Source organism: Dicentrarchus labrax, unplaced genomic scaffold (genome assembly GCF_905237075.1).
Source record: "Dicentrarchus labrax unplaced genomic scaffold, dlabrax2021, whole genome shotgun sequence".
Lineage (NCBI taxonomy): Eukaryota > Metazoa > Chordata > Actinopteri > Moronidae > Dicentrarchus > Dicentrarchus labrax.
This window is the reverse complement of record NW_026136702.1, coordinates 15298171-15313398: the sequence shown is the minus strand read 5'-3', so window position 1 is coordinate 15313398 and position 15228 is coordinate 15298171. Positions and strand designations below refer to the sequence as shown.

At 38.7% G+C, this 15228-nt stretch overlaps 1 protein-coding gene across 2 annotated transcripts in view; it reads left to right on the top strand.

Annotated features, from left to right (window-relative positions):
* grid1a (glutamate receptor, ionotropic, delta 1a) overlaps nt 1-15228 on the top strand; it is a 227203-nt gene that overhangs the window by 175598 nt on the left and 36377 nt on the right. For both annotated transcript variants that reach the window (XM_051419827.1, XM_051419836.1), the window contains 2 exons: nt 5221-5274; nt 12731-12904. In XM_051419827.1, coding sequence (XP_051275787.1) covers nt 5221-5274; nt 12731-12904 — 228 coding nt within the window. The remainder of the gene's footprint in view (nt 1-5220; nt 5275-12730; nt 12905-15228) is intronic.

Here is a 15228-nt window from a genome sequence, read left to right as displayed (position 1 = left end):
TGTACTGCATTGTGTGGTCATTGACTTAAACCATTTGAGGGAATCACTTGACACAAATGGTTTAAGTGCAATCAACTTATCCGGGTTTACAGTGTAGATAACACAGTTACAAGTACATCAAGGTTATTAAAATCAATCCAATGTGTATGTTTGACAACTAAATAGCTCTGCCATGCAAGAAAAATAATTGCCTGCATTGAAGTTGTTTATGTCTATTATTTTTTACAAAATAAGAAAGTATAAAATAACAAACCCTCTCTGTAATCTTTTTGGCCTCATCACTGTGTAGGGGGAGTTCCTCTCCCCAGTGTGCTTCAGCGCAGAGTTACCTGAATGAATTGTTTTCTGTTGAGTGTTTATTTTCCTCGTCTGTACATCTTTTACATGGATTACATTAGTGAATTACTCTTATGGGTTTTTTGCTCGCAGGGCTTTTGTTGCACTTGCAGTGGCGTGGTGGGTGTGTTTGTGTCGTCTCTCTCCACCTGTGTTTTTCTTTCCCCTGCCCATGGTGGAGGAGCAGCACAAAGCGGAGTTGGAGAACTGATGATGGCTGCACTTATTGCGTTGGTGTGTATGAAAGCTACATGAGGAAAAAGCACCTCTGTGACAGCTGAGGTATAACAAAGTATCAGATTGAGTCAACATAGCCAATACAGATCAGTTAAAAAATGCCTTAATCGGCTCCAATAAGAATCTCTGTGATCGGATTGGGGCATCCCCAAAGAGCTGTATTTGTTGTTTAACCTAACCTCATTGATGGGGTGGACAAAATAACAGAAACACCTGTCACTAAAACACACTCAACCCCTCTCTTAAACAGTTTCAACAAAAAATTAACATTATAACCTTCATGAAATTGGGATTTATTGCAGGCCTGTTGGATTAGACTGTATTAGCTTTTGCTTGGTGTACCTAATAGACTGGCAACTGAGTATACAATCCACATTGGCTTTGCTTTCAAACATTTAAAACATGATTTTGTATGGTAGCAAATAATTGTATTGAATAAGTTTACACTGAGCATGCTCATCTTTTCAAATTCTGGAGATGTATCTTCAATCGTCTGAGGCTTGCCTAAACCTCCCCCCACCTATTTTCACATCCTTCTAACCACAATTCCTTTCAATCCCTTTTCAGCTGTCACGGTTTTAAATTGGAGTTGGCAATCTCTGGCTGTCTTTGTGGCATTGCTACTGTATAAGAACATGCCTGGGGTACTTTGCCTCTCTGATTGGAGATCTTACTGTCGCCAGGCTTTGGCTGTATGAATAGTATAGAATATTCCTCAGATGTCACTCCAGGCTCTCGTCCATGCATCCTTCTCCAAAACCACATTGCTCTCCAGAGTTTCACTGTTACATCATTTCCTGAAGTGAATGGAAAGAAAGAATACACATAAAGCTAAAAATTACTCTGTCTGGATGTTGATAACATTTAAGGTCTCAAATGGATTTTTAGGCTTTGGTGTGATAAATGTTAAGCAAAGGGGAAAACCCTGGCTTAGTTCAACTGAAATAGGACTATGGGCGATTAGAAAAGGGCTGATTAGGCAAAATAATGTGGGAATTGTACAGAGACACAAGAGGCTTTTGTATTTAAGAGAAGCACATTTTGAATCCTGATCAGCAACTCCCTAAAGAACTGTAAGCACGGTATGTTTTGTGATATCTCTGAGATCACAGCATCCAGGCTTTGTTCATTTTAAATCTTATTTCACATTTTGAATGAAGAACTATCTGAACTATGGCAAACTCATAATTAGAGATGAAACAAAACAAGCTTTGAATGTTAATTTATTATATTAATTAAGTGTTCTGTTAACTTGACTATCTATTAATTCCCTTGAAATTCAAAGCAGTAGTTGTTCTCACGTTTTACTTTCTTAGACTGATGTTGGAGAAAATGAAAACGGTGGCCAGTGAATGACCTCGCCCTGATCACCTATAAATTCAGCAGTCTTCAGTTTGTTAGAGCAGCTCTCAAACATTTCAGTATTCTGCACAGTGTGTTACATTCATACAGCAGCGAGGTTAAGCAGCAGCTCACAAACATAATTTATCTTAATAAGGCTTTATTTCTAGAGTGTCTAAAGTTGTCAGTGTTATGTTGTGCTGTGAACTGGGGCTGAACCTCTCAAGTGGGGAGTTCTGTTGTGCCCAGAGCTTCAACAAAACATTGCATCCCAGCTGGTGCACATTAACTAACCCACACTACAGTACTTGACTTTGTTTTTACCATCATGGCATCTGACAGATTTTATCTGGAACAATGAATGTAGCTCAAGGAGCTGTCGTCTCTCTTGAATGTCAAGGTTATTCTTCAAGGCAGACAATAGTTCTCATTGTCAGATTTTATTTAGGACTGGAGAGACATTATCATAATTTGAATTAATGGCTTACTCACACATGAAAGGATTTAGCTGATATTTTCCATTCATACAGATTGCAGGAACCCCTTAATGGTCTTTTGCTTTTAACCTAAAGGTTCACTGTAAATCGTTGTGTCTGTGAGGTCATAGTTTCACATACAGTATTTGACTGATAAAAGAATGTGTCAAGTTATTTCCCTTGTCAAAGCAAACAGTAATATTGTGTTATTCAAGGATGTAAATTATCCATGTGAAAAATCTGCTTTACACCATTTGCAAAATGATGATATTTTTTCATGGCCACTTCCACTGAAATAGTGAATAGAGTAAAACAATAATGTTTACATATGATACATTTATAAAGAAAATGTTCTTTTTAGTAAAATATTCTGAGTAAACATTTTACCTTTTTCTACTGTATGTGCTTCTGCTTTTTCTTTTTAAAGTATTTTTTTTTGGCCTTTATGCCTTTGTTTGGTGGGGGGAGGGGGGGCGGCTGGGGGTGGGCAGGTGGCATGTAGCGGGGGGGCTGCAGATCAGATTCAAACCTGGGCCGCTGCATATATGGGTCACCAGCTCTACCAACCGAGCTAACTGGGCGCCCTTGCTCTTTCTTTTTACTCTCCTTTTGCCTTAAGTGGTCCCTGCAACTCTGAGCACTAGCCTACGCATACGCATGCACAGGCCCAGGGTTGTGTAACACATTAGTGAAATATTTCCTTTCTTCTCTACTTTTATAATATTTTAAATGTGACTTGCAGTACAATAAATGCCCATATTACATAAAAATATTAACTACAGGACCAACATTCTATATAAATAGATCCAACCCTTGATTGAAGTACTACATGATCATTGTTTTTCATTTTAGGCCCATGTAGTTAGGTGTGTATCGTGGACAATGTGGATCAAATGGACCATGTGTATTCTGATAGCTGGAATGGAAGAGCACACTGTGCACCAACTATGAGTCTCTCTATGGACAAGTTTGAAATGTGGTACTTTTCCTGTGCTATAAAGATATTGATCGAATTTGTACACTGATCTCTAATTCAGATTAAGAGCTGAATATGGCTTACAATAAATATTGCTCAGAATTCTTGTTGTCAAACACAAAAGCACACATTTAGACAGATTAGAAGAACTGATCAACTTTCATTGGTGAGGACTGAAGGGTAGTCCCTGTGACTTTTACTACATAAATCTTCAACAGGTCTAGTCTAGCATCTGTCTGGTGTTTAATAGCATCCATTGATAGTGTTGGCCTATCCATCTGAATTTCAGGGCAATTTTTGAAGGCATATGGCCCCACTCTTTAATTTTAAGCGTGAGACGCGGCATTTCAACCATGGTGGTAAATATTGCTCTTGCACTGGTATGGTCGTCTTGCAGTTTGATGAGCTCAATCTGGAATGAGAGGAGCATTAAAATCAAATCATGACTCTTCCAAGGTTAGAAGATCGATTGGCAGCTTTTGGTGCTGTGCTCTGCGTCGGCTATTATTGATGAGCATGGTGTTGTTGAGTAAAAATGCAGCAGGGTTCCGTCTGTTATATGTTGAGACATCAGTCTTCATTGGTTTGTGTGAAACGGATTTATTTAGACAGTAATGATAGCAATTTGCAGGAGAGAGCATGCATTGAGACATTAAGCATGACAGATGTCAAATGTGTGCACTCTCGTGACAGGTGGAAGAAGTCCATAATGAGATGGACCGTTTACGGTAATTTCAATGGGGGTTATTTTCATCTGTGCTGAGTTTTAGGTCATCCAGTACATTTTCCTGCACTTCAGTAACCAGATTACTGCCGTGACCTGATTTCTTAAACATCATGCAGACAATAAACCCTGTTTCTGTAATTGGGGTGGAGAAAGAGGTGGATTTTTTTTGCTGTGCATTTGCCTGACAAAGACTTCAGATAGGGAAAGTATCACTGTGCAGAGCAGCAGGGTTGAAATGAGAGAATATTACGCAAGGTTTTCTTGTATTCATTTCAATGTCTGACTAAAAACAGAAACTAAAATTCAAACAGTAGAAGCAGAGCATGAATTCTTGAAGAAGGGAAAAAGAGGTCAAAACTTTATTGTCAGACCAACATTTCATCATCATCTTCAGATTACCCTGGTGAAGGCCAGTAGCCGAAACCCAGTAGTCTCACAAGTGTTGCTGGAGAAATTTAGTTGCTTATAAAGAAAAGCTGTGCATTCACCACAGAGCCTGTCCTTACAGTAAATAGGTATGGTTCCAAAATAAATACTAAAATCGTGACCACATTTTATTTAGATAAGGTAACTTTGATAATTTTGATAGCTGTGATAGATAAACTGTCTGCCAGTTGCACATATGTCAGTCTATCTGAGCCTAACACCTAATTTGTTATTTTGTCAAGCCATTAGTAATTTTGTTATTTTCAGATCTGACCCTCTAGTGCCACAGACAGATTTATATCCAAGACTGGCACTGGTTTCACATTCAAAATCTATTTTATAAGGTAAGGTGAAATCCGTATGGCTAATGAATCTTATAGTAGTGGGCATTTGTACTCAGGCTTCTTTCTCACGTCCAAAGTTAAAAATATTCAGCTTGTGTACAGCAGGTCTGCCCATTGCATAATTTATAATGCTGGTTTGTCCAATATGCTCCAGGCAGTGTGATATTGATGCATCCCATGATGTTTTTTTCTCAGACCAGGATTGATTGAGGTCTTGATTTACAAATTAAGATCCAGAGATACCCAAGGAGGTCCTGGCTTGGACAATTGTAAGATCACAAAGAATTTCATGCAAGGTTCTTAAAATGTCCTTCTCTCTTTGTCTGTTCCCTCTTTTTTCTCTTTTTATTAATGCAGGCTGTGGAAACCAACCTGGCATCCAAGGACAGTCACTGGGTCTATGCCAACGAGGTGAGGCCAAACACAAACATACTTATATGCACCCGAGTGAATTTAGACCTTAGTGTCAACACAGAGTCTCATATGCTGCCAAGGCTCACACAAACACATGAAAACCTATAGCACTGTCACTCTGTGCTAGTTCACATTCACTTAGATTAGCAGCACATCATTTGTTTTTATTATACCTGGGCTGCCTGAGGGACTGGGCCTTTATTTGATATTGTATAATTGCCCTCCCTTTAACTGTTGATATAAGTGTGTCTTTCCTCTCTGTACTCGTATGTGTGTCTGACATTGACCTAAATGGTCTCCTAAAGTGGCTGTAACAGCACAAAATGCAGGTGCACTTTGTGAATACAGAACAGTGGACTCTGTCTTTAGCTTTAATGCCTCAGTGCTGCATTTCCATTGATTCAAAGTGATTTGAAGATGGGGGGGTGGGGGGTTGGAGGGGTCATAGGATTGGGCTGATACTAAAAGCAGTGGATGAAAGACGTTAGATAAAAGGTTGTTCCCAGTTGATTTACCTGGCATATTAGCATTGCTGTGACTAATAGATGCTCTCCGTCTTACACACACGCATACGTCAATGTCCATGTATTTTATTGAAATGCCACCTGCTCAGTTCATCCGAACCTCTGTTCAACAGATAAAACATGTCACATATTGATCCATAATAAAAATCCATAGAGCGTGATTAATGTGTGTATGAAGCCCAGATAGCCATGTGCAACATTCACATACATTTTGAGATACTGGAGCAAAAGCATAGAGAAGATACAGAAGTTGAAAACACATATTGGCCACAGCACATACCAAATATAAAATAGGTGTCATTTATGCTTTAGTTAGAAATTCATAGTGCAGCATTTCAGTCGCTTGACTATTGATTTACAAAAGTTAATGAGGCTCAATATGTTGAAAACCTTCTGCTATCTGGTAGCCCATATGACCTCATTTCAGTCTATAATGAGCTTTTATAACAATAACTACCTTTTATGTTTTAAATCATTTTCACTGTGCATTTCACTGAGGCATTGATTTATGGCTAATGAGACCTTGAGCTCTTTAAAACTTTTTTGTCTGTGTCTGGCAGCTTAAGTCATATTATTTTGTTTATATGTCTCCAAAAAGGAGATCGGGACTGCAATTCTTAATTTGAAGCCGTATTCACACACAAACTCATGCGTGCCTTTCACTCAATTACCACAGACCTTCACCAAGACATTAACTTTAATTGCGTCAGACTCTGGGAAAGTATGAACTAATGGCATGTTAATTTCTATGGCACTCCCATAATGGTTGATGTGATGTGGCTTACTGTAGTTATCTCTCCCTGGTACACATTTAAAGGGGAAGAATGTGCCTGGTTGTGAACTATGAAATACGGTATATCCCCATTGTATTTCCTCTCTGCCTTTGTTTCTCACAACATGCAATTTTCATTTTCCTCTCCCCTCTTACTCTTTTGCTTTCTTACCAAAGAGTTTTTTCCTGGTTCCCTGGTATTTCATGTATTTTTTGTTCATCCTTGCTTATGCTCTCTCTATTCTTCTGCCTTTCATTTCATCACCCAAGATAAATTGACCATGAAACTAACAATCACATTCAAATGAGAATAACACAGACATGTTTAAAAGGCTAACAAGAAAATTCAGTTACTACTCATGCCAACTATCATGGCCTCCAGGATTCTTCTCATGTACGGAAAAAAACAACATGAAAACTGTGAGCACCTGGTCCACCTGTCACTCGATCCTATTTTTCTCATAGAGCCTTTTAAATTTGTATACTTTTATCCACAAGAGTCCCTGTGTAAATTGCATACAGGCATGTACTGCAAATGATGTATTCACTATTCTTGCCGATCTCTAAAGGGGCAGGAGATTTAAAGGAAGGTACAAAGCTAATTTGTTTCTATTACCCTGCGATCTGATTTCTGAGAAGCTTCTAACATGGCTGATGGCACAAAGATTGTGCACAAGGTTTTTTAATTAATCTGAACACGTGAGAAGGCAGACAAACACAGTGACTATGAGGGTAAGATTCTCAGAGTTTTAGTATTTTTCTATTTTATTATCTTTTACAGGTTATTTTATAAACACAAACTAACTATGAATCGCTCTCCTTTCATAGAATTCTGTACTGGCAGCCCTACAGGTATAATATACTAGAAACTGTTGCCTGCACTCATGGAAATCCTGTTAGCCTGACCAGATGCAGTCCGGCTGTATCACAAAATCCTGCAGGGAAATAACAGCTTTCCATGTTACCCCCTGTCTCTGCATGCACCAACAGTCCCTGCAGACAGTTGCTCCTATTCAACTGCCTTGTCAGGACTGAGTTGTGACATTCATTTTAACCAGGTGATCTAGAGGGTTACTGTCGCCTGCCCACCCCATCAACTCCCCAGGCTTCTGCCAGCCTTTACACCCCACACAAACAAAGCAAGGTCTCGCATTTCATTCAAGTCTCACGACAAGTGGTTATGCTAATCTGCCTCCAGCAGGCAACGTGTGGCACAATGAATGTTGCTGTCAAGCCACAAATGTGATAAGAGCGCAGAGTGAGATTGATGGAGAGGGAAAATGATGATGATGAGTAACTATGATCACAAGTCGAAAAAATATGAGGTGTAACGGACTAACAGATAAACAAAAAAGAACAGAATATAGATGCTATGTCCGGATAAGTACGTTTTTTTATTCATTCAGGGGTGTCATAGGCATTCCACTTGCATTAGAGTATAAAGATTTCAAAAATAAATGCAGTTATAGTAATATGTTAAGGTTATTATCAATCACACATGGATTAAAAGTAAGGAGACTTGCAAGAGACACAAACTTTTCCCGCATAATGAAACCCATAGGGTTTTTCTATAGAACTTCCTTGATTTGACAACATTCCATCCAGAGCCCTGGAAGACATTAAAAGTGGAGACCCACTTTTAATGAAAAAAAAAAAAAAAGTTCTCTCAACAAACTTTTCTTCAGTTGCAAACATTTTTAGTTTGAGACTGACACTAATGCATTTTAAAACCAAAGGAGTGGGTTTGAGTGGCACACAGTTCACAAGGACTCAGGGTCCAGCATAATCTTTAGGAAAAAAGAGAAAAGCTTTAAAATTGGAGTGTAAGAAGTGCTGCAGGACTTGATTTGAGCAGGAGGGCACTGAGATGACAGGCAGGCGTGCGTCTCCCTAAACCACCCACTAAACCACGGTGCTGCATCTGCTAGTACACAGAAGGTTGTCTGCATCTGACACTGTCTAGTGGACTCAGATGGATTGCACATTCTGGGAGGATTTGTTGTTGTTTTTTTTCCCTTCAAAGGCGGGACGGTGACACCTCAGAATGTTTGATGGATTAGGTGGCTGTGCCTGCTGTGACAGACAGAGTCGAGGAGGACAGTCATGATATGACTGATGTCTTGGGTAACTGCCCATCAAGCGACTGAGATGGAAACCCTTTTCTACTGATGCAATCTCTGCCGAACCAGACTATGGGACAAGAAGGTGGATTACTGACGAGGCCTCTTACAAGATAAAGAAATATGAAAATTTTCAATTATCTCACTGCTTATTCAAAGTAGTTCAAAGTAGCATTTATCAAAAAACTGGGTTTTTGCTTATATAATCCTTTGAACCACAGAAATCCAAATCAAATATCACAAACTGATGTACTAACCCACAAATGCTGACCACAGGAGACATCCAGTTACTAACCTCCTCATCTGAATGTTAGAGTTACAGTCATTTTATGTCATAGGGCTTATTAAGTGGGCAAACACATTAAATAACTCCCACTGCACCTCCAGCCTTAAATGTGAGTTCCATAGCAATAAAATCAACACCAGCCGACGTCAAAATACTACTCTGTATGCTTTACTCATGTACAATGAGATATGTAATAGGATGGCTCACACAGTTCTACTGTACAGCAAAAATGAAAACCAATTAATTTAATAATGTTATTATTTACATGTCATTTCATTTGAGATATCCTGTTCCAATTTAGGCTCTTAGCCAAATGCTGTCCTCTTAGGTCAAAGTCCATGTTTTTGCACTTCAGCTGGTTGGTGAATTTCTGCCTCAAAACAAACTGGCTTGCACAGACGTGGCAAGAGTTGCGTAGCTATGGTTGTGTTGATCGGACGGTTCGGTGCAATATGGCATGAAATTACGTTGCGTTTCCGCCTGCTCGAACCACATGTTATTGCAAATGGTCCTTCCTTTGTTTCAGTTTCATTTAAAGTCCATCCACTTCAGGCAAACATGAACTGTGAGCGGTCAGACTATTGTTTTTCTTTTTTCTATTTTAAGTATTAGAGTCATGAATATATAAGTAAATGTGATTTACTGAACGTAGCTTTAATGAATTGATAAATTATACAGACAGTTGGAATTGTAACATGCTACTGTAGTTGTTGCTTATATATTCACAAAATAATGTCACATCATTGCAAATGGACGGACTGAAATGTGTTCATCCCTATTCAGCCTCTTTACATCCACATCTGCTCACCAAAACTGCAAAAAATTGATGAGGCCAGGTTGCACTAGTGGCCATAAACCTATGGAGTGCCATAGTTGACAGTGATGCATCCACCATTGGATATATTATAATAAGAAATCACCAGGGAAATAATTCTAGTGAAGTGACATAGTGCCATAAAATCAGCTGTCATGAGTTTACTTTACTAATCACCTTTTACTGGCAATGCTTAGGAGCATTACTAATAAAGCCCAATAAAACCATAGCTAAATCATCATTAGCATAACATGCCAATTTGAGGATTAAATGATCATCAAAGAAAGGGCCTGAGCTACTGCTAATGCAGGTCTGTGCAATTTCCCAGTAACCTGAAGCACAAATATACTGTATAATAGTGTTTTTCATAATATATGTAGTCTTAGTCTGATTTAACACTTGCATAGTGCAGTTTTTTAACATGAATGATGTGTCGTATTTGTCCTTACTCACAAGAAAATATATCAACCAAAAAGAGTCATTTATTTTATTCTGGATTCAGTTAATGAACAATATTCAACACAACAGCACTACCTGAATAGGACATGGCACTGGTTTTAATTGCCAGACCCTTCAATTTAGCATAATTTACAGAGAGTTATCATTTCTATTGTGAGCTGTGTAAGAGGAAAGCTTCAATTTATTATAAGCGTTGATATATTGAAAATTACAACTCAGATAATATAGGTCAGAGTCTCACAAATCTGCAACTGCTTATGCCTTGTGTTATTCGATGTTTGAATTAGGTTGTTTTTCCATTGCAAAAGGACAATAGGACACCAATTATCCGGCTCTATTAACTGAATAATAAAATAATCTTGATGTTATTGTCTGTCTAACTAATTAGCTTTTTTTCAACTGAAAGCACATAACAAAAGACATGTATGTGGTTTATAGGCAAGAACAACTCAAATGAATGTCATACCCACTGTGCTTTGTTCTTCCTCTCTTACTCCCATTACAGTACTTCTCAATTTAGTTGCCTGCAGCTTCAAAAAGCACCTAAACTTCTAATTAAATCGCTGTCATTATTACCGGAAAATTATTTATTTATTTCTAGTGAAAGATTAATAACATTGACTGAGCAGCACAAAGAGGATAATTTAGCCTATCTGTTTGAACTTGATTTGATTAATGTATTTTGGTCGTCGGCTGTCATTGAAACATGGCTGTGCTGTATTCACTTTTTCAGAAATTTGAGTGGGTTGTCTCCAAGGAGCACCTGAACCTGTGCGATTACTGTAGAGTTTAAAAGTGTATGATGTTACATAATTGTAGAGAGACAAGCATAAGTGTTCTCTAGTACTCCTAAAATCCACGAGATGACCTGTTTTATTCTTTATGCACTATGGGTAATTTTTGTGTGCATACTGTAGAAGTGAAATATATCATAGGGGTGTGTCCAAATTCTGACTTAATGGTCTGTACCTTCTCCTCAAACAGGAGGTTAAGAGGCCTGCATTTCGTCAGCCATGTCCCATCGGTCAGTGCCCTCGCCGGGTCAGGTTATGACAAAAATTTCACCCGTGATTGTGACAGAACACTTGGAAAGGGTGGCACTGGAAGTTATTAGCTTGGACGTGAGGGTTCGGCTCCATGAACCATGCCGCATAATTCATTTGATTAATGTGTCAAGGCAACTCATGAATATTCATACCTTCCACCTGACTGACTGCGAAGACTCAGAAAAGGAGTCATAAGATAAAACTAGCTGAGGTAAAATCACCTGAGGAGTGTTTTACTCATGCTGTACACAGAAAAAAGTTCTGGGAATACTGGCTGTGAAAGACAGAATCCATCCAGAATCCATATTATCGTTCACTTTCTTTAGATCATTAAGTGGTTTTGCATTGAAAATGGGTAGAAAAAGAAAAGGAAGGGAAAGCCTGTTTTGAGAAAAAGTAAGATTGACGGTCAACTGAAATAAGGTATACCTAAAAAGAAAGACAATAAGGGATTGAAATCCACAGTTGGAGGAAAGGAGAAAGACACAATACAAAGACAGAAGCCAGGAGAAAGTAACAGTGAGGGAGGACAGAGGAACAGCAGTAAAAACAGAGAGGTCAATGCAAAAGGGAGAGATCAGAATGTGTGATTAGGAAAACAGAGAGGGAGCACGGATTCAGGCATGTGCGGTAAAGGATTATACCGACCCAGAGCTGCTTAAGGTCTGACCCCGACAGTAACCTCATAGCTTTATTGTCAGATAGTATATGAACCCTGCGTTTCCCAAGAGACTCACTGTCTGCCTCAGCATTGACCACTGTCTAGCTCTAGAGACCAGCAGGCAGCTCAGTGTCTCATGAATATTGATCTGACCCTCCACACTAGAGGGCCAAGGGTCACCTGCACTATTATTGTGAAGGATATACTTGAAATGTCCATTGATTTGTCAATCTAATGTGAATAACAAAATAAGCGGGTTTCCAAGGTGATGAAATTAACATGTAAAAAAATAACACGTGGTTAAAATGTCTCTGTCTGCGTCTTTTGGCTTAAAAACAGACTCAGCTGATTCAAGGTACAGAATAAACCAACGTCCGGACAGAAATGAGCTGTGAATTTTGGTTGATCAATGTTAATGTACACAGGGTTTATGTTCAACAAACAGCAACACAAAAATAAACTGCTCAAAATAAAGTTGAGCACAAAAGTTGATATTTTAAACTCTAGCTTCTTAATAGCTGTCCCCATTTTACTTGTATCCTCACTTTAGGTCCCTTTGTCTTGTATCTAATTACTCTGTAACCCCCCCAACGTGTCATCTGATATTTTAATTGCTTAAGTAGCAGACACAACCAACACAAACCCCTCCAAGGTTTTATTTCTTATTAAATTTTCTACTGCTTTTCAAAAACAAATTAATAGACTGGCACTATTCTTTACACTTATAATAAATGGACTATACTAAACCCTTCCTGTTGTCTTCATTTTCAGGAGGTGAGTGATGCAGACATCATGGAGCTGGTTCACAGTTCTCTGGGGCGGATGACCATCATACGTCAAATCTTCCCATTGTGGAGAGACACCAACGTTCGCTGTATGAGGAACAATCATCGCATCTCCTCCCTGCTCTGTGACCCGCAGGAAGGCTATCTGCAGTCCCTGGAGGTACAAATAATGCTTAAAGATTTTCTGTTAAAGCTCTTGAAATATTGACCTCTTTTTTATATCATTTTATTAAGAGAGAATATTAAGAACCATTTGTTATGGACTGTATATCTCTATATATATGCACTCAAATATTCCTGGTGGTAGGCAATCAATGGATACAAGAAAAATAAACATGAAAAATGCCTCCCACAATCCTTTAAATCATCAAAGATAGGAAAATAAGTTCTTACATATCCCACATTACATTTCAAAGAATGTGTTTGTTTTTCCACCAAGGTTTTACAAATTAAATTAAAAAAAAACCAAACCAACATTTTTTTATATTCATCATACCAGGTGAATTCATTAGAAATGAAGAACATTTTACTAAAAAGCATAGCCCTTAAATCATGTACTGGACAAAAAAACACGAAAGACATAATAACTATTAGTTTATACACACAAAAAAACCTGATATGTTTTGTTTCAACTGTTTGGAAGGATTTTATTTCAAATTCCTGCTTTTAAGATTCAAATGGGTCACCACCCACTGTGGGCTTGAAAGGTGGCTTTAAAAGGTTGGAAGCTTCCTCACATTCGCAGAAAACAGGGGCTGTAGTCTGTCAGTCACAATGGATTCCAGTGTTGACAATTTTTCAAATCACAAAAATGTATCAAAACATCAAAGAAAATTCTCAAACCACTCCAAAGTCTCAACTGTCCATGCAAATGCTTTGGAGCACTTTGGTCCAAACAGTCACAGCTTCACCAACATAAGCTACTTTCAGAGGAGAATCTGAGCTTTGAGGATGGTGAGAGCATAAGATGGAAACCGTATGATGGATGAGGCTGTACTGAGTATTTGCTGAGTGGCAAGGTTGTGTTGTTTCTTTCTTGTCTTTTATTCCGTTTGCTGCGAGTATTTATAGGACAGCAACTTTGTGTTTGAGGAACAAACCACAATTGTCATCCACTTTCTCCAGCAGCAAACAGGAGGGTCACTTGTAATCAGCTGGAGTAAAAGAACCATAAAACAAGTGTTTTTTTTTTCTGTTTTTTGCTTGATCACACATTTTTCATATTTAATGTAATGACTTCTACAGCATATGCATGCAGCTATGGTGTAGGACAGCATAGATTAGCATCTGCCAAGTGCCACATGAAGACAAATATTAACTGATTATGTATGCAACTGAATATAGATTAAGCTCCCTAGATAAGGTAATTATGAGGGACATGAATGACCATGAATATAAATGACTTGAGCTCAATGTGACCGGGGAGTAACTTGCAGGACAGAGTAAAATATTGTTTTAAAGCTAATTTCATTAATGTGCACAATTAATTAGAACTTTTCATATACCCAACTTGTACAAATGCTACAAACAGTATATTATTTGTAAATAAACTACTGAGATATCAGGAGCTTAACAAAGGCTTCCATTGCATTAAGGATTGGTCAACCAGGAACCCAACCCTAGGTAAATTCAGCATGACAATGGGGGGCAATAAATGAAGATATGCCCTTTAGCACCATCCCAGTTTTGTTATCCATGCAACACAATCTTCTTTGGGTCTTCATACTAACCTTGCTCACCCTGCCACTTCACACTTTCTATGGTGAGTTAAGATTGCCTCCTTACTCCTCTTAGACTTTTCTTTTGCTCAATCCATCTGGAGTGCAATGGCTGTGTTCCCTGTAGCTCTATTGAAATGTTCATTTTCCTTTTCATCCATACTCCGGACAGATGGCAAAACCATGTGGTGTGTGCACCCACAGTTCTCAATAATTCACATGAAAGAGGGTTAAATATCGGATAATGGCAGTTTAAGCATTCATCAGAATAGTTAAACACTGGAGGGGAGATACAAGTGCTTTCCTGTACTAATCCCTTTCACAACCCATCAGCTGTTGTGTGACCTCAGATATCCAGAGCTACTCAGCTTCTGACTGAGTGACCTTGAGGTAAGTGAACTTGACTTGGTTGATGTCTTACCACTGAGAGGCTGAAGTCTAAAGGTGTCATAAGCTGAATGCCTGGAGTGGCAGCTAGTATTGCCTCCATGGATCTTCTGCTAGGGGAGGATTTGACTTGACTTTATTTGACCCAGAGGACTTATCAAATCCACTGTCACACCAAGACAGGAGGCAGTAGACATGATTTCTGACAGGGTGCACAGCAGTTGGAGGGAGACAGTTGGACAGATTGCGGCTCTGAAATGAAATGAAATAAATGAACCTGTATTTATTTTTGTTTGCCTCTCTCTCACAATTTTAGATCACACCACTGTACTCGATCATTACTTTTACCTTTTGTAAGGGTTTTACTGTGCGTATCATT